Source organism: Anoplophora glabripennis, unplaced genomic scaffold (genome assembly GCF_000390285.2).
Source record: "Anoplophora glabripennis isolate ALB-LARVAE unplaced genomic scaffold, Agla_2.0 scaffold53, whole genome shotgun sequence".
Lineage (NCBI taxonomy): Eukaryota > Metazoa > Arthropoda > Insecta > Coleoptera > Cerambycidae > Anoplophora > Anoplophora glabripennis.
In genome coordinates, this window is record NW_019416376.1 from 489,139 (window position 1) to 508,822 (window position 19,684).

Below are 19,684 nucleotides of genomic sequence, written 5' to 3' on the forward strand. Positions count from 1 at the left end.
ATTCTTAACCTTGTACCAATCACACCATTCTAAATTACACAAGCCGATCTTCTGATGAAACTCCTCAAAATATGAAACAAGGTACAGTAACAAAAGGAAAATTTGAACCAGAATCGTTCAAGAGAGGATAAAACTGAAGATATGACCATTGATTTTATTGGCACCATTACCTATCTAAAAATGAGACATTTGTTTCACTTTTTTGAGAAAAGAGCTATATCTACTATCTAACTGAAAGGATATGTTTATACTAGTAATGTAATATAACTATTTCCACTATTTTTTATATAATAAAAATGTTATGTCACTCTCAATCACTCTTAGATTCACTTTAAAAGAGGAAGAAGGCCTCTTACCTCTGTGAATTTGTCTATTTAGCAAATGGTAAAAATAGAAGGAAGCGATATACAGATTTCTATTACAAAGTGCTAGAAGTAGAAAGAAAAAAATTTCCAGATAACTTAATGGAGAAGTATCAATGCTCAGACCATAAGCTCATAGGAGTTAAATTTTTCGAGTTTTAAGACGATGGTGCTACTCAGAATTATATGTCATGGATTTCCGATGTATGAAATCCATGTTAACTCAGAGATTTGTGATTCTTCGCTGTCACATCCCGCGTTGTGGGGTTGTGGTGCAATGAAATCACGACTTCAGATATTTTCCCAATTATGATGAATGAATTCGAATGATTAGTCATTCGAAAGATTGACTTTAGAGTCAATCTCCTAACGAAGTTTATTGATGTTAGGGTAAAAACACGAACCAATCAAGAAATTCTGACAATATTCAACAGGTCAAAACATAACAGGATACACTAGTCTGGTCCACAGCCTAGCCCACTATGTTCTGTGCTGCTGTGCTATTATCATCGGAGTAATGTTGGTTGCTAGATCTTTAACAATATTACTTAGTAATAATGTTTCAATTTTTAACTATAACAATTTGATATTGATTATAAAGTATTATTGACAAAAAATATATTGCTTGGTTACATGCAGTAGGACACATGCAATGTAATGAAAGTGAATGCAAATTGCAGAGTTGTATTTTGTATTTGCAGAAAACCAGAGTCGACTTTCAATCACATCTCTTGATAGTTTCGTTTATTCTGGACGTGGATCCTCGATCTCGTTCCTTTCTTGAGTCGCTCTGGACTTCAGCCGTCCTTAGCGTTGTTTTGGGTTCGTCATCGAATGTAGTAGAATTTCTGGTTCATTCTACCGTTTGTTGGTGTGGCTTAATTTTTGAAGATTTCGTATTATTTTACTAGACAATTCGAAAGATCGGTGATTTTTTAGATAGACGGTAATTTTGGCACAAGTAAAAGTAATTGAAATCATAACTTATGAGTATTAGAAATAACTCGTTTAAATTTAATCTTGACATTTTTTAAAAGCTGCACCCATTGTCTTATCTAAGTTTTAGACAAACAATGTTCTTTTCTATTCAAACATAATTTATCAGATAAAATCGTATTTTGGAAGTAATTATCTGAACGGAAATGGCGAAAAAAATATAAAACAAAGGAAAAATTATTAGTGAAAACATCAATGATTTAGAGTACCAGATGAGCAAAAAATTTGTTCTTATCTGGAAGTCTCATTGACTCCTAATTAGTCTATCACATGAGTCTGAAGTGATGTCGCAACACTGCAAACAATTCAACCAACCGCTGTGCATTCAAAATCTTAAAAAATATGTCTTATCGGCAAAGAGATCAGGAATTCTGAGTAAAACTGACTGACAGTTCAACTATATAAGTGGCACATTTGCGACAATCCATAATGTTCAATTAGCTGAAGTGCTGAGAAAACTGGTATTTATTCATACAACATGGAAAGTAAGTCGGTTTTTAACACTCTTTCTATTAGATATTGCATTAAATAAGAATAAAATTATTATCACATTACATTACAAACATTTGATGTGCTTTCAAAATAATCAATTGGGCGTCCATTTATAATTTGAAAACATTTTTCCGTGGAGTATTTTTTACTTTTTAAAATATAGAAAAATAATAATTAGCTACTCGTTTTTAGTGAATAATTAAAAATATTTTTTTATTCAATACATCTGGGAGAGACATTTAATTTTAATTTTTTTTATTCTATTCTATTCTATTCACTCCCCCTAGTGTATTCAAATGAGAAAGTGTTATACTATAATAAAATTAATATACATAAATATTTTTCTTTTCCAAAATATTAAAATAAAAACTGTCAATTCGTTATTTATTAAAAAAACAGGTAACGATTGCAAGCAAGATTATATTGAATATAACCTCTAACAATCGGTTAATTGATTCTAGATGACAGAAGAACAAATAAATCAGTATAAGACACTTAAGATACGGTGATAAACCAAATTTATATCAAAATCATTCAAATCGCAATTAAATTCGATAATATTCCATCGCTAGAATTACTATTTCAGGAGTTTCCTGCATCAAAATGTGACAACGCAAAATGGCTTGTCATTTTAAATCAGATGTGTTGTCTAATATATTTAATTCTAATAGACACTACTAACAATATTATCTTTCCAGGTTTTGTTTATGTCATTTTTGCTCTCTGCTTGACTACATGTTTAGCAAGTAAGTATATTTCCAAACACTTTTTTAAAACTCATTTAAAGCAAAACTGACCACAAAAAAACAATTATTCGTTCACGATTTTCAGTTTATTTTAGAATACTTGACAATCCAACTTTTTTTAGACGCAAATGCACAATCTTTAATACAACGCAGATAAAACGCAATTACATTACAATACTTACCAATATATTTATTTTTCAGATCCTACAGCTACTACGTCAGGTAATTATTTTCTTAAATTTACCTTATCAGAAAAAAATAGGAGCCATGGATAAGATCTTTTATCGATATTATTAATATTTCCTCTGACGCAAAAGTACATACAAATAAAACAAACAAGCACTACTTCATAAAAGAAGTAATAATGATGTTACGCATTTCCTTTTTTTTTTCATTAAAAATCTTTTGGCAGACTCTCCATTTACAACCTGGGCTCCAGACCCGTTCTGCCCTTACCCATCGGATGAAATCTTTTTCTACTCCGATCCCGATGACTGCTCGAAATATATAGAATGCTACGAAGGGGTGAAGTACGTAAGAAATTGCGCAAGGGGTCTACTGTGGGACGAGGAAAATCTGGCTTGCGATTACCCACGAAACGTCGACTGCAAATCAAGTAAGCAACCACTGAAGGCTTATGAGATTGTTTACTTAACGTTAGCAGTTTTAGCAGATTAATAACTGTTACATGGTTACTTCAACCAAATTGTGAAAACTGTATATTTTTATGTTGATTAATCCCTACATAAATCCATTTTTCAGGACCAAATCCAACACCAGATGGTCCCGTTAGTACTGAACCAGTGACAACCGAGGCACCAGCTTCGGAAACGTCTGCCACTACTGAAGCTCCAGGTATAACCAGTCAATGCGCTTCAGCTATGCAATTACTTTTTGCGGTTGCTACACTAGTATTTAATTTTCCTTATAGTTTAACTATTCATGATATAGCTTCTTCTGAAGAAGACAGTACGTAGCAGTCCTTCCTTCTAAAAGAACTTACAGCAGAATCATCAAAGATAACAGAACAGATACCAAATTTATGTAATTTTATTTATTTGAAACATTTATATTGAAATTAGAACAGCCTGGAAGAGATATCCATCTATCAAAGTGGTTGAATTATTTAAAAAATCGCTTCCAGCACTTGATGTATTTGCAATTTTTTGCTAACAACTGATTTACGAGTTATGGACTCCCCAATGTAGCCTTCAGCCTTCAATGTAGGCTTGGCTGCGCTTCGTCTGCCACGGTCTAGTTAAACAAATGACTATAAACCTACCTCTATTTTTTTTAGAAGTGTCTACTACTCCAGCACCTCTTCCCACATCAACTGAAGAGCCTGTCGTTACTACTTTTTCTCCAGGTAAACTTAACCTTAAAAATTAATAAATTGCAAGTCTCTTTTGTATCCGTATTTTATCGAATTGTTTAAAATCACCAACTACACTAAATGTACCTCAAATTTCAGCCCATATATGCGACAATCAAGCTGACGGTTCCTACCTTGCCGACCCCACAGATTGTAAGAGGTTCTATGAATGCGTATCCGGTGAAGCTGTTCCTGGAACGTGCCCAACGGGCACTGAATGGAACGAAAAAATACTGAATTGTGATCGTCCTCAAAATGTTGATTGTCCCTCGACAAGGTTTTAATTTATTGTAATTATAATAATCTTCACTCCACGAATTCTAAATAAATATACTTTTAAGACTTTATAACTTTGCATTGCATTTAAAAGAACAAAAAAAAACTTTAAAAAAAATAATATACTTTCTTTCTCATGCGACGTATAGAATGTTGAAGAAATTCCTTTTTCCAAAAAGCTATTATAAAAGGTGGATTCGCAATGTGTCCTGAACGGGGTCCTGAAGCTCGAATGAATGCAGATATCAAAGAAAAAAAGAAATATCGTTTTCGCAGAGTTTATCTATCCAGACAAAACCTCGACGTAGACGTTCATTTCGAAATATTTGGATGTCGATCCGACGGCGAACGCGCTAAACTGAAAATCGATTTGCTGTGGAAATTGAAAGGTTTAAATTTTATTACTAGTCTTTTATCAGGGCAAGTGCCGCTATGAGAACTTGCTTTATAGCTTCGAGGGATTCGAATGGATTTCGAGCAAAGAATTGATTGTTTAAAAGACACAATTTATTAGCTATTTCGGAAAGAGGATATAAGGAAAATATAGCGACGTGTACCTTAGTTAGCTTAACGTCGAAACTTTTTAGAAATAAGGTCACCAGAGTTTTGGAGAAACTAAAAAATTTTGCTCTTGCTATAAATTTACATCCAGAAAAAATGAATTTTTATTCCTGTATATTTTCTATAGTATAATAGACAACGCCTTAGTAAAGAAGAACAATATGTTCCCCTTAATTACAATGCTTTTAAATCTATAGAAACTATTAATTCAGAAATAATTGTAATCAGTATAGGTGTTCCGTAAGGATCTATATTAGGCCCTGCAATATTTTCGCTGTATATGAACGACATAATACTGCCAGTCAAAATTTCATGGTGTGATCTAATTGAGGAGCTAACCTCTTATGCAATTCCTCTGACAGATTATCGGCGATTTGCACACACCAGATCTCTGACTTTCTGAACGTAGGAGTCATCAGATGAAGTCGAAGGCCTTCCTGGTCGAGGATCATCTTCAATTCACTGACGACTACTTTCCGTAAACTTGTTTCAAAAGTTGAAACGTTTCCGTAAAAGTTTTGGTTATGTTTCCAACAAACTCCGTATTTTAAAATAGAAAAAATTTCATTTTAAATAAGGATCTGCGCACCTTGTTACACAAGGGAGGATGAAAATATGTACCTTTTAATACATTGATGATAAAAACCAACTGTATCCGTCTTAAAAAAAAACTTAAGCGAAAAATGTTTTCATTATTTACAATTGTTTGCTTGTATTTACTGCCTGTGTGATATTTACTACATTTGGGCCAATTTTTTAAGACAGGCGAGAGTGAACCGAGTTTGCGTCGCTAAAATGTTGATTGTGAGAGGTTTAATCAAAATTTTATGAGAGGAAAATTTTAGGGAACAAAGTTTTCCGTGTTTAACAAGTTGTTTATAATAGAAAATAAATTAAATTCACTCAATGTAGTCTAAACTAAAGAAGGAAGTTTTCGTAGAGAATTCACGCCTTGTTAATTAATTTTCCTGCCTTCCCCGGTTAGTCTCACATTTTCCCTGAACCCCTTCAAACGACGTGACTCAATAAAAGAACAATGCAGTTACATGTTAGTGAATAGAAAAATTGTATTAGTGGAAAACTTGGTTTTCGAGTTTCTTGCATTCAATTGTATTGCACAAGTGCAGCAACTCGGCATTGAAATATTTGAAAAACTTGATCCAATGTTTATTTAGTCATACAGGTCTGGTCGAGCTAATCGTAGCCGTGGTAGAAATGTATACGCCCAGTTGAAGAATACGTACACAGACAGCCGAACTGGGCGACTGGGCAATAAATCTCAGCTGTTGTCATGTGGCTGATAAATTGCCTAGCAGTGCAGTGCAGCAATGAGGAATTTATAATAATAAGAGGGATAGTTTGTTTACTAATATTATTAGAACATGGCATTCTGAAAACCTTTTGAAACGGAACAAAACGAAATTACCCATCAATATAATAAAATTGTTTGAGGACAATAATTAAAATATGTTGTTGGTCAAATGAACATATAATATAAATTGTCTACACATTATATACAAATTATTATAATTTTTTACCTTTGGCAGGAAACTTTTTTAGGGACTCCTATGAAACTCATTAAATTTTATTGCTAGGAGTTTTTATACATGTTCAACTGACATCGGAAAGACTATACTTTAATCTATATCTACACTGGCATACCACAACCGCTCGAGGAGCTTTAGACGTAATAAATTTTCAATAGAAGCAGACCCTTATCGGAACAGTACAACACAGAAGAGAATTATCTCCATAAAATAAGTCGTCGAAGTGAATTTTCGTAACAAGTATAATCAATGATCTGGCACGTGGAAATCCAATTTTTTTTTAATTTAGAACTGAGACAATCTATATCCTTTTAGTGAATTTACTCGCTTCTACGCATTTAAATTCAATCTTTTTATACGTAGATACGCACACAGGGTTCCCAACAAAAATAATCAGAATAAAAAAATCAGATTGAAGTTTCGTTATGGGTTCAAGTGTTTTTACAGCGAAAATAGAGGTAATCATAGCGGGTAGACCCCCACAGAACCCAGCTCTAGAACAACAGGGACAGATCAAAGATTCCTAGGCTAAGGAGATGCATTGTAAGTCCGTTATTGGCGGCGACCAGAGACGACTTCGAGAGAAAAAAAACTAGATCAATAGAATATTTGATAAATATCTCCCTGCATACGAAACCATAAACAACTGAAGCAAATTCTGTAATAAATTTTACAGAGATTTCACTTACTAGACCCTTTATACCCGGAAATTCCTAAAATATTACAAATTATCCCCATCAGTCACAACAAAATGCACTGCTTTGAAAAATCTGTTCAATTTGTTCCTCTCACCAAGAAATAAAATTTCGGTTGTACGCGATATAGCCTAATAATTCAAATTAATTCCCTTCCTAAGGAAAAAACGCCCTCTTAATTAAAATTACCGCATTAAACTGTCGAGCAAATAATTTTGATGCCGAAATAATCAAAACTCACTTTGTGTATTGGATTAAATACATATATTTAGTCAAATGACAATGGTAAACAGAAGTTTTATCATTGGCTGGATAAGGTCTGGATATACTTAATCCTAGACAACTTTTCTTCAAGGGACGTGATCTGAAATTAAAAATAAATCAAATCGTTTTCCAATTTCACGTCACAAAGCTCATCACATCAATCAATCTACCAATCATAACATACAAGCAAAACTATAGAGACAATAAAAGACTCACACCTTATTCGAGTGAATCTGCTGAGCCTCAGGAGTCGCATTGACCTTGTAAGTGTCTCCGGAAATCATCTTGTTCATCTTCTCCAGCTCCTTCAACAACTTTTCCTTCTTCCTCTCCATTTTGGGTAGGTCAAGCTCGATAGCTCTCCTCAACTCATCTGGTACCACCAGATATATTTCAGTATCCCTCACGCTGTCTCTCACAGTGTTCTTTAGTGGAACCTCTTCTATTTGGTGAGAAACATTCACAGCTTGACATGCTGAAAGATCTTGGATGATTTCCCCAAAATTGGCGAGATGGAGAGAGCTGTTTACCAAATGGACTGAAATTCGACGTATATTATAAGAGATAGTTCCATTAAAAGAAACAGACATTTAATTGAGTGTGGAAGAAAAGCACACATGCTGTGGAAAAAACCCAGATAAGAATTTCGCGTTAAGTCTAAACCCAACGAAATGCTAATAATGGAAGATCGTCTAGAAACAAGATAAAATAGGTGGAGATAAGAATTATTTGAGCAAACAGCATAGTCACTCAACACATTAGTTAAATGCAAGAAAATGTACTGACTGTACTGAACTGCACACAAATGTGTCTATTGACTAAATTGGCCCCCCTAGTCATCACATCACATCTAGCATATTGAATGTGAACCTACAGCTTGCCTATATACGAGATGTATGAACTCGGGAACTAAACTATTTGATGTGGCGGCAAGTGACGTCAAGGAATCCAATACCGAAGACTTTGCAGGTAACTGCAGTTGCCGAAACTTTGATACTTTGATCGAGAAGATTAATACTGCGTTAATAAAGTCGCACCTAATGAGAAGCGCATATATAGGAATTCCGCGAACGCTATATAGAGACAATTAGCTGCTGCTTGTTTCTATTAGAAACCGCTCTGGCAAGTTTGCGAGGAACTCGAGAGGGATTACGCCTCCTAGCATCGACTCGCGCGTGGGTGCGGTGTCGAAGAAAAATCTAATTTATGACTGGGGCCTTGGTCCTTGGAAAGTTGTATGAGTTACACTAAGGACGTCATAGAACTACCGGTGAGCAAATTGGAAATCTTATTTAAAGTCGATTTCAGTCAGAAATGTGTAGGCTTGTTTCTTTGTTGTTGGTCCAAGGCAAAGAAGTATTTTTAGATTTTAATATAGCTTATTGGCAGGTACCTATGTAACTAAATGATTATATTGAAAGAGTACAAAGGACAGAAAATTTAATTACGTCCTTTTAGCTCAAATGATATTTCATTGGAAAGTCGCTTCTATATCCAAAACGATATTTTCTTTTTACAGAGGCATTAGTTATAGCTCTACTTTTGTGAAGGTGAAATAAATAAAAAAAACTATTAAATAAAATATATCTAAAAGATACAAAAAATGTCAAATTGACGTATGGCCAACTTTCATTCAGTAAAAGAGTATATTTTTTAACATTGTTCAAACGTGCATTAGCAATAATTGAACCAGTTTCAAATACTAAACAGATAAAAGGATTTTTTAAAAATTTGTCTGCACTTACCTTGCGGTCTGTGTTTGGCAGTTACATTAAATATCTTTTTCAGTCTTCGAATTGCTACCACAACGTCCATCACTTCATTCACGTCTCTTTCAACTCCTTCGTCTCTCCAATTCAAATCCTGAAGTAGATAGTAAAAAGGTTATGTGCCCTGCAAGTCATTTCTGATATTAAAAATCTCATTTTACCTTCGGAAAATCCACGCTTTTCTCCTTCCCGGGGAACAATGGCAGATGACAATGCAAATGCTGGCACAAGGTAGGCATAAAAGGTGCCAAGGCCCTCAGTCCAATGTCGAGGCAGGCCAGGAGTGTCCAACAATGCCCTGCGGCCGCCGGGCTGTTTGGGATTCTCAATCCTCGTTTCGTTGTTTCCTTAATGAGAAAAGAATCGAGGGTCAATAACTGACGGAAAAGGGCTGGAGAAAGAACACGGAACATCCATTAGGTCAAGGGTGTAATAGGAAGCGCGGGCGAGGAGGCACAATTGAAAAGAGCGATCAAATGCTGTTTATACCCGTGTTTCGTCACGTGATGTCTGCTGTAGATGTATAGTATGTGGTCTGTGAAGGTAACCTTCCTATATATATTTTGAAAATTTAAGAAAAAATAGTATCAATAGTAAACGTAATGAATGTCGTACTTTGTACTGGCCAGGAATGTGGCCCTGGTTAATAAACTGCAGAAAACCAGAGTCAACTCCGCCAATTCTCGAGGTGAATCTTCGCTGTTGTTTCTTGTCTTTAACTTCTCTATGTAATACAATTAGATGATCAGAAAGTTCATGCTTTTATTAGTTTAGTGATTTAATTGAGATAAACATATTTTTTTATTTTTTTACAAAATCAAGAATATTAAATACACAGGATAACCATATTTACTGAAAGATTGCAACACATTTATTTGATTTTTCGTTGTATATCTTCAACCAGGGAGACAAGAAGACCCGGTAAAAAATCTGTGACAATTTACATTTAATTTAAACCTGAGAATAGAGAGGAGAGTATTTATTTGCACATCTTACAGCACCTCCAATGTTACTTTTTCCACGAATTCAATCATTTTCTCTCCAAACACAATTAGGAAACCGGAGCGCGAACTCTTCATTAAAAATTGCAAAAATAATCCCCTTACAAAACATTCCCGGTCCCACTGGATCCGATATTATTCCAATTTCCACTGTCGCGGTTTTAATGCCGACCCGGATATCTGAATCAACCCACCGGTAAATTGTCTCTAATATCGAATTCTATGGAAATGCAATATTCGAGATAAATGAGATGCGCCATCTAGATTTGATTGGAAGTAACGGAGCCTCCGTGTTCTACAAATGGATCCTTGCAACTATTAATTACAGCACGTCTTACATTTTTTACTGTAATTAATAAAAATATATAGAATTTGTCCAATAAATATCCTTGTAAGGTCTTAATATAAACAAATAAGGAATATTAAAGTAAGGAGACAACTTTAAACAAAATTCTACTTTTTTGTACAGTAAGCTTAGGTAACCAACATCACACGGTTGATACTGTCAACTAAAAATCCTTAAAGCTCAAAAATATTGAATGACTAGATGAGGATTGATTTAAAAGAAAAATTTGATGCAAAAAATGGTTAATACAAAATTTTAAAAAGGCAAAAATAAGATTTTTTTATTTTTTTTTACTTTTTTGACTCTAATTATTTGTTTTTTAGTAGAAGCAGGCAAAGAAAATTGCTGTACAAAAAAATCAGATGAGACTCCCTTCAAAATGATGCGTTTTGAAAAGTTTTTGGACTAATATTGAGTACAAGGTACAATTCTAAATAAACGTTAATATAATTTTTGAAAAAAATGGGCTCAACCGGGATTTGAACCCGGGACCTCTCGCACCCAAAGCGAGAATCATACCCCTAGACCATTGAGCCGCCATATAAAAAGATTGGATAAACACGCATTTTATTATTTTATTAATGAAACTACTCTTTAAAGTGCTATTAAACTGATAACGAAATTCTTTCGTGATATATAAATTTATTATGTTGAACACAGGTAGATATACAAATACAAGCAAAATATTTTCAACATTAGACACCTACATATGCTAAGAATTAATAGTCCAGTCATTGAAGGCGAAAATAAAGTAAAAGCTCACTAAAATTTTTTCGGATAGCATGGATTTTCTTGAAAATTTGCATACAAGCTCATCTGACTCCCCAGTTCAAAAGTTATATTGTCTAGATGTGTGCTTTTTTCTATTTGGGGGTGAAAACTACCCTTGTACGAAAAAAATGCGAAAATCGCAGATTTACGTATTTTAAAGATTCATTTCATGTTAAAATATTTTGGATAAAGTTCCTTTCATGTTTTTTAATATAATTTATGAAATTTAATTACTTTTCAACCCTTAAAAATCCTTAAAAACTACCCTTCCATGGCCAAAAAAATAGAAAAAACAAGTTTTTTACAGTTTAAAATATTCTTTTGGTGCATTCACAATGTATTGCATTTCTTTTGTTATTCATTAGAAAGCTTACGACTCATTACAAAGTTGCAACCCTTAAAAACCATCCCTTATAATAAAATAAACAAAAAAATATTATTGAAAGCTTGAGATGTTTTAATGGTATGCATATGTTGAATTATAAACTTTTTATTGGTTTTCAAATGATCTATGATATATTGCAACTTTTCAGCCACCCAAAAAACCCTTATGGAAGACCTACCCCTCATAAAAAACCCTACCCCTTATAGAAAAATTTCCTAAAAATTATATGTGAGTATGATGATATAATAATTTTTTTTTAATTTTATTGAATTTATTCTTAATATTTTTTATTAAGATATGAAAAATTTTTTTATATACATTATAAATGGATACGTGTGTGTATGTATATTATTAATATACTCAAATCAGTTCACAAGTGCTTCAAAATAGACAAATGATGGTAATTTACCTGCACCGAAAATTTTACCGAAAAAATGGGATTAATTATTTTACCATCACTTTTGTAATTTTAAAGTTATAAATTTACTCAAAACACCATTTTGTAGGCAATTTAAAGCACTTTAAGTTCTGTGATATGCAGTTTTTTTGAGCCCTTCGTTTTTTAAATTTGTAAGCAAAAAGGGATCAGGAAAGTTAGTCTTGGAGCTTAGTTTTGAGGTTCTAATGAACGATCATAACTCAGTCAAATTTTGTCAAACAAAAATTTAAAAAAAAGCAAATTGTTCAGTAAGAAAAAACCTACAATTACTTATCTATCATTTTTTATAACTTTGTTAGTTTTTGAAATGAAGTAAAGTAAATGAAATATTTTTTTAAATTTAGTCTTCTAAAATCGTTCAAATTCCCATAATCTACTGTTAATACATAAATAAAATAAATTGCTGAAGGAATACGTTTAATTTTTTTTTTTTTTTTTCGTCAAGTCAATAATTTTAATACCGATTTTTTTTCTCAAAAATCAAGACAGTCATTTTATTTTGATTGTAATTTCATTAGTTTTCGTGCTAACGACTTCTACCATCACTCAATTTAAAGGTCTTTTCAAGAACTTTAATAGGTGTTATGTAAGTTTTCCTCGAAAAACCTTTAATTTTTCCGCTACAGGACGTTGAACGTTTTGATTATAGCTATCTTCGAAATTGACTTCAACTTCTGGGAGTCATAACTCGTGTTCTATACCATCTACAAAAATAAAAAAAGCAATCTCTTTGCTATTTAATTACCTTCATTTTTGCTTATGATCGTTTTTTTGATAAAACTTGTAGTTTTTGAGATATTCACGAAAAATGGCTCAAAAACATGCATTTTTGGGCTAAAAACGAATATGTTTAAGTACAAATAACTCAAAAAGTATTGACTATACAAAAAAATCTTAAGGAACATTTCTTGCTTAGATACGTCCCTCTATCGAATCGTTTTTAATTAAAAAAATTCCCACCCTCCAGAAGGGGTGGCATCCACCCCTAGGGTAAAAGCACACATCGGCACTATATAACTTTTGTTTCTTGGGCTATTCCCTAGCTACAGTTCAAATTTCACGTCAATCCATTCCATCCGAAAAAATTGGTAGCCAAAATGCTTCAATGACTGGACTATAAGTATGTTCCACGTAAGTGGCACACAAGAGAAAGTTGCTGATGCGAGTTTAATTAATCAACACTCTGAATTGACTAAATTTCAAAGCATAGCGGCTCAATGGTCTAGGGGTATGATTCTCGCTTTGGGTGCGAGAGGTCCCGGGTTCAAATCCCGGTTGAGCCCTGTTTTGAATTTAATTTTCCCTCTAGCACTAATAAAACACTGGAAATGAAGGTTTACAATTTTTTTTTAAATTGTTACCAATATATTGAACGCAACAGCTGAAAACGTTTATAGAAATTTTTATAGAAACAGCAAATTATTTTAAACTAAATATGTTGTAACAAAAACCAATAAGAATGACGGGTACTTCTTTCCACAGCTGTCATTTGAGGAAGATAACTAAATCCAAAGAGAAAAAATGGACCGGTTGTTAGTACCAACTATCTTATTAAAATTATTATACCTATTGGTTTCATGAACAAGTATTGAGTATTTTAATTGTACGAAGATACTGATAATTGAATCTCCTCTATTTTTATGTTTAAAAAATGCAGCTACACAGGGTGATCTTTAAATACGTAAAAAAAAGTCAATTTGAATAATATCCTGAATATCCTTATGACGTATTTACATTATTATGTCATCAACCAATGGTATAAATACTGAGGGACAACTTGTCTAAAACACTAGAATGGGTTAAATGTCCAAAAATAATCTATAACATTATATAATCATGTAGGTGAAAGTATTAGAAATATCTTAGAGATTGTTAATTAATAATTAATTACTAAAATTTGGCGTTCAAAATATAGTTTTAAACGGGTGTCTGTGCACTAATTTGTGACGTCATTTAGTGCGATTGAAAAGATGGATAACAGGTACAAGATGTCCTGGTAACATAAGTATAGTGAGTAACCAGAATCTAGACACAGCCAAATTCAGTTTTAAGATACATTTTGGGAAATGCAGATTATACAACTGGCGACCGAGAAGCACATTGCTTTCTAGGTCGCACCAAATGACGTCACAATGCATTCTTGATCACGTGACAAAATTTAATTACTTGCGTCATTCTAAACATTTATGATCAATATGTAGCATTGAAGGAATTAATATTTTTACCACTGCTAGTTTCTACAAACTAATTTTCCAGAATATTTACGGATTACATTATATTAACTTAGCTTGCACATGTTACTAAATGCATGACCTACTTGAACGTATGTTTTATAAATTCGCTAAAATAACAATAAACGGAGTAAGCAAAGCACGATGAACTTTGTATAAACCCACGATATTAAGAACAACGACAATATCGAAGACCTTCGAACACAATCCGGAAGGCGTATCGTTTGAACGATAATCATTCATTTTTATTAGCAAATAAAACATTCGTGGTGATTTAGTACCGAACAGATTATTAATTTCTACAAAATCCCTTTAATGATAGAGTTTTGCGGGAGCTATAATTCATAATGTGACTGGAAAAGTAAAAATAATACGAGTGTAATTTATCAAAGAAGCTTTTAAAAAGTGCATTAAGGACGATATGTCAATCAATCTAAACGCCGGCGTACATGAAATATGCTTAAAAAGCGTCGAGGAATTTAAATAACGAACATGAAAAGGATTTCGTCCTGTTCCTTACAACTTTTCAGAAACTGATAAAGAAAGTGACTGATTATTATGAAATACATAACGAAGAACATCCGTTAAGGGTATATTTTCACGACGCAATCGAATATTTATATCCCTTACAAATTAACAAGGAAGAATTATACAAATGTAAATAATACTTTATTGAAGTTGGCTGTGTACAGTAATCAAAATAAAGTGTATACAGCTTAAAAAAGATCATAAATATTGCCAATAAACTACCCTGTATAACAAGACAAATTTATCTCTGCAACTCAGAGCTTGTAAGGCTTCCAACTTGCCAAAGCTGTCACTGTACCGCCTAAGATTAATGCTCCGTGGTTCGTGGTAAACCTTTTTTTGTATTTGTGACCTAAGAAAAATTTCGCTGAGTACACTTCGACTTTATATGAAACTACATAACAGCCTAAGATCGGCAGTGTTTAGTTGATTAATAAAGGAAATTATAAATTATTCTAATCAAAACCACCTTAACTATTTTAAATTACTCTAATTACTGTACTTAACTCTTTATAATAGCAGCAAAAATTTATTTATTCAATAGCGAACGTCTTTGTCCAATGATTTGCACATATTATGTTTAGTTGTCGTCACATAAGTGCATATAATTATTTATAATTTTGTTGTATTTTCAAGAATTAGCGAAATCAAATTTTGTAAAAATGGGCTCAACCGGGATTTGAACCCGGGACCTCTCGCACCCAAAGCGAGAATCATACCCCTAGACCATTGAGCCGCCATATCTAGTCACATATGCAATATAAAGGTAATTTACCGCAGCAAAAATACTTAAATAAGGTATAAAAGCCTATCTTTATACGTTTATTATCATTAATAATCAAGTGTAACGATATCATAATAATAATTACAGCTATCTTCTCCACATAACAACATTACTATGTATGTAATCAATATAACACTCGAGTACAAGCACCCAAATTCCTTATAATATTTATATTTAGTAATTTCTTTGATATTTCAGACACAGCGTATTGAAATTAAAAAATATTTCACATTCATTTAAAGTGTGTGGCATACATTTATGAAACTTAAGTAATTTTTGAATAATTATTTTTCTAATTTAAAATAAATCTCAACATAGTTGATTAAATCAAAAATAACTTCAAAACCCTAACGAAAAAAATTTTTTTTTGTGAGAAATATCATTTTAAATGCAATGTAGTTATCAGTTGCTAAAAAAATCATTCATCACTAATTTCGAATTGAAGATAATTATAATTCTAATATTTGTGAAATTAATAGTTTTGGAATTATTTATTCAATTATATTGAAATAAAAAAATTGGCTCGCTTTCTCGAATAAAAACAAAAACCTTTAGAAATTAAAATATCAATTTGAAATTTTCAGAATCGAGATTTTTTCAACCTAGAAAATGATAAAATAACGAGAAAAAAAATTTTGGAAATTTTCAAAAATATTTAACGACCTCTAAAAAAATTTTTTTGAGCTGACTTTTTGAGGGGGCTCTTAAAACATGATGAACTAACATATTTTCACAAGAGACACGAAAAAAAATATTCGTTTTTTTTTGGCCACCCTACTAAGCATAATTAAATTCATTACGGATTAACAACATTTTTTTAATTGTCAATATTCTTCCAAAACTACTACGTAAGATTATATTAAAATACGTAATATCTCGAAAACTCTTAAAGGTAAGTATCACGTAAAATACATTGTTGAAGAGCTTTTTTGTATAGTATAAAAATCTATAAGTAATTCCATAAAAAAATACATAAGTTTTCGTTGTATACCAAAAAAATGTAAAAAACCTTAGGATTTTTATTCTTAACTTTTTCGTCGTTACCTCGAAAGGTAACGTTTCCGCGTAACCACCCTGTACATCTAAAACCAAGGACTTAATAGTTATACTTTTCATAAATTGGAAAATACCTTTTGTAGGCTTAAGCTCTGGTGAATGTGCTGCTTATGAAACTCTTTCAATTTCTTCAATTTATAATGCAATTTTTGTGTAAGCCGGTAAAATTAATTAAAAAATCATTTGTTCAAAGTGCGACGCAACAGCTGTAGAAAAAAACAACTGAAATTCGATAAAAATAAGCATTGCTTGGCAAAAACTGGGCTCAGCCGGGAATTGAACCCGGGACCTCTCGCACCCGAAGCGAGAATCATACCCCTAGACCACTGGGCCTCTAGGGTATATACAGGGTTTACATAAAGTATCGGAATTTTGTGAGAGAAAAGACCGGCTTAATAAAATGAATATTTGTTTTCTTTAATCCTAAATTCAAATATAAAAAAGATGTAAGCAAATTCGATATAGGCACATGTAGATTTTTACAGAAATAAAAGATTGGGCTCAACCGGGATTTGAACCCGGGACCTCTCGCACCCAAAGCGAGAATCATACCCCTAGACCATTGAGCCGCCATGTACAACAAATTGGCCATGGCCAATGCGATTAAATCCAACGTATTTAATTAAATTAGGACCTTTATTTGCGACAAAACAGTTTTTTGTGCTGAATTCATTTAAAATTTTTGAGAAAAATCCATAAAACGGCATTCTTTGGAAATAGGTTTCCATATTGAGGTAAACGACTATATCATCGACTATCGACTATCACGCATTCACCACGAGATAAAGCACGAAAAGACCTTTACAACGAGGTATAACGCAATTTTGGCAAATAAATTACGCAGGGTGGGAGCAAAATAAATATTTACTTGAGTTTTTTCCTAGTATACACTTCCTCATCGTTTTGTTTTAACGTGTATACAAGGCGATACATTTTTTATGTTCAAAAGTTTAGTAGTAGTACACGATAACAACAAAAGAAGTGTTTCCTTTTTCTAGTAATAATTTTGTCGCCCTTGGTCACTTTGAAAATATTTTAAATATTTCATTCAAAAATAAAAATATGGAGACAAATTTCTGTACCATCAGTTAAAGATTATAGGTGATACCCAGAACACTTATGAAATTAATAAAGGTGCCTACCTAAAAAAAAGTTAATTTATATTTTTATATGAAAAGTTGAGTAATAATATTTTCAAATGCGAAAAGAGAACCAGAGTAGTCAGTTTAATAACGAAATATGATCTCTTTTTTTGTATATTTTCTATTTTATATATTTTTAAATCGCAAATAATTAAAAATCTTAGGAATAGTACAAACAACAAATGTAACATTTAAAACTTGAAATTGTATAAGGTCGCCGAATCAAAAACCAAATTCAGCAAAAAGTGGGCTCAACCGGGATTTGAACCCGGGACCTCTCGCACCCAAAGCGAGAATCATACCCCTAGACCATTGAGCCGCCATACAAAGCAAAAATATTATCAGTGAATCAAAATTATTGTACGTTCACTTCATATCGGGAGAACTTTCTCCTAAAAAATCAAGGTCACCCATTCAGTTTTAGTCTGTATGTTAAATATACGACTATGAAACACAAATTGTTATTATTGAAAATAGACTTAACTGGTTTCAATTTATAAAAAAAACTGTTTATTAAAAAAGGAGCGTGATTTAAAAAAATTGTGCCATTGCTCATTAAGCTGAAATTTTAATATTAAAAGGTTAAAACAATCAAAGTACTATCAAATGTGACAATAATTAAACATTTAGAATCGAGCACTTACCAAGTAAACATCGCAGAAGTCGTAATACAGGAAATTCTTGAGGGCAGCAGTGGCAACGTGGAAATTGTATCCCCTTAATCCATCATTAACTGTATCTACCATGAAAGACAACCTACTCAAGGCCCATTTGTCCATCAACGTCAAGCACCGTACATCTATTTCGGCTTCCCTCAGATCCTGTCCCTTGGATACGTTCGAAAACCACAATTTTACGAATTTCGTGGCTTGCCAAATTTTGTTGCAGAAGGTCTTGTTTGTGTAACACTCGTTAACGTCGAAGTTTATGAAATGGTCTGGAGCAAAAGTAAAGAAAAAACTTCGGCGTGTTTAACTTTTAAAATATATGTTCTTGAAGTGTACGAAGGGTGTTTCATAAAATCAATAACACATTTCAATAGCGTTTTTAGCGTTTTTAAAATTGTAGATAGTTTCTAAACCAGTGCATATACTGGTGTCAAATGTACAGCAGAAGCTCTTGTTTGAAATAGAAAAAAATCTTGGACATCAACGTTTGAATTTGTAGTAGAAATACTGACTTAATTAAAAAGATAATGCTTATTTTATTTTCCGATTGCAGTGTAGCATTTGCTTTTCCCAAATATAAATTTGTTATGGTAATTAATTGTGAATCAATCACTTCGACAGTAAGTCTAGAAACTTTAACTATTTGGTAATTCTAGCGACATCTGCTGGAGAGTAGACAACTTTAATATCTGTTTGTTTTATGTTCTACCATAATTACGACCGACGGATCCTATCTTCAATACATATTTCCCTTTATTTCAACGAGCTCGTATAAACTTACAGATTTACAAATTTCTACTAGTTAATGAAAATCAATAAAGATGCATTATCCATATTCTTCGATGTCAGAAAAATGGATAACCAGCATGGTTTTTGACAGTAAAGAAAATCTTCGTAGTTTTGGGATATTTGTAGGTTATCTCACTCCCTCATACAACCAGAGGAATTTCATTGCAAGATATTTTTCCCGTGTTACCTACCTTCGTTTGGGTATAATTTCCTCAACCATAGACTTGACATAGTATGGCATGGACTTGGTTTTTATATGGCGCATAGCGTCTCACATTCTAGTTGATTACTAATCCTTAAATCGTTATCAAATAGTCTTATTTCCTCTATTGGTTCCAGTATTGTAGTCTATGAGTTTCATTGACTATACCAGATCTTTTATTAACATCTACTGATCTACACAACTTCGGAACAAACGGGTGACTTAGAGAAAAAAGAACCAAATGCTGTCTAGTAAAAAATCT

At 32.7% G+C, this 19,684-nt stretch overlaps 2 protein-coding genes and 6 non-coding genes across 8 annotated transcripts in view; 2 read left to right on the forward strand and 6 right to left on the reverse strand.

Annotated features, from left to right (window-relative positions):
• The first annotated feature begins 1,729 nt into the window (after positions 1-1,729).
• Positions 1,730-4,315, forward strand: LOC108905550 (probable endochitinase). Its single transcript, XM_018708487.2, has 7 exons — positions 1,730-1,843; positions 2,549-2,596; positions 2,798-2,818; positions 3,009-3,212; positions 3,359-3,451; positions 3,894-3,962; positions 4,068-4,315. The coding sequence occupies exons 1-7, from the start codon at positions 1,837-1,839 to the stop codon at positions 4,250-4,252; spliced, it is 627 nt and encodes a 208-aa protein (XP_018564003.1). The 5' UTR covers positions 1,730-1,836; the 3' UTR covers positions 4,253-4,315.
• A 2,981-nt stretch (positions 4,316-7,296) lies between these two features.
• LOC108905615 (valine--tRNA ligase-like) overlaps positions 7,297-19,684 on the reverse strand; it is a 36,491-nt gene continuing 24,103 nt past the window's right edge. Inside the window, exons 11-15 of the mRNA XM_018708571.1 lie at positions 18,408-18,700; positions 9,242-9,427; positions 9,057-9,174; positions 7,530-7,849; positions 7,297-7,411 (exon numbers count right to left, since the gene is read on the reverse strand). Coding sequence (XP_018564087.1) covers positions 7,349-7,411; positions 7,530-7,849; positions 9,057-9,174; positions 9,242-9,427; positions 18,408-18,700 — 980 coding nt within the window. The 3' untranslated portion in view covers positions 7,297-7,348. The remainder of the gene's footprint in view (positions 7,412-7,529; positions 7,850-9,056; positions 9,175-9,241; positions 9,428-18,407; positions 18,701-19,684) is intronic.
• Positions 10,892-10,963, reverse strand: Trnap-ugg. Its single transcript has one exon. It is a non-coding gene; the product is annotated as a tRNA-Pro (tRNA).
• On the forward strand, positions 13,234-13,305 carry Trnap-ugg. The gene has a single exon. It is a non-coding gene; the product is annotated as a tRNA-Pro (tRNA).
• On the reverse strand, positions 15,446-15,517 carry Trnap-ugg. The gene has a single exon. It is a non-coding gene; the product is annotated as a tRNA-Pro (tRNA).
• On the reverse strand, positions 16,883-16,954 carry Trnap-cgg. Its single transcript has one exon. It is a non-coding gene; the product is annotated as a tRNA-Pro (tRNA).
• On the reverse strand, positions 17,119-17,190 carry Trnap-ugg. The gene has a single exon. It is a non-coding gene; the product is annotated as a tRNA-Pro (tRNA).
• Trnap-ugg lies at positions 18,011-18,082 on the reverse strand. The gene has a single exon. It is a non-coding gene; the product is annotated as a tRNA-Pro (tRNA).

Excerpts from the sequence above, each read along its gene's own strand:
- LOC108905550 (XM_018708487.2), top strand. Across the intron at positions 2,597-2,797 it reads CTTGACTACATGTTTAGCAA|ATCCTACAGCTACTACGTCA; the intron begins GTAAGTATATTT and ends TTTATTTTTCAG. Across the intron at positions 3,963-4,067 it reads CGTTACTACTTTTTCTCCAG|CCCATATATGCGACAATCAA; the intron begins GTAAACTTAACC and ends CTCAAATTTCAG.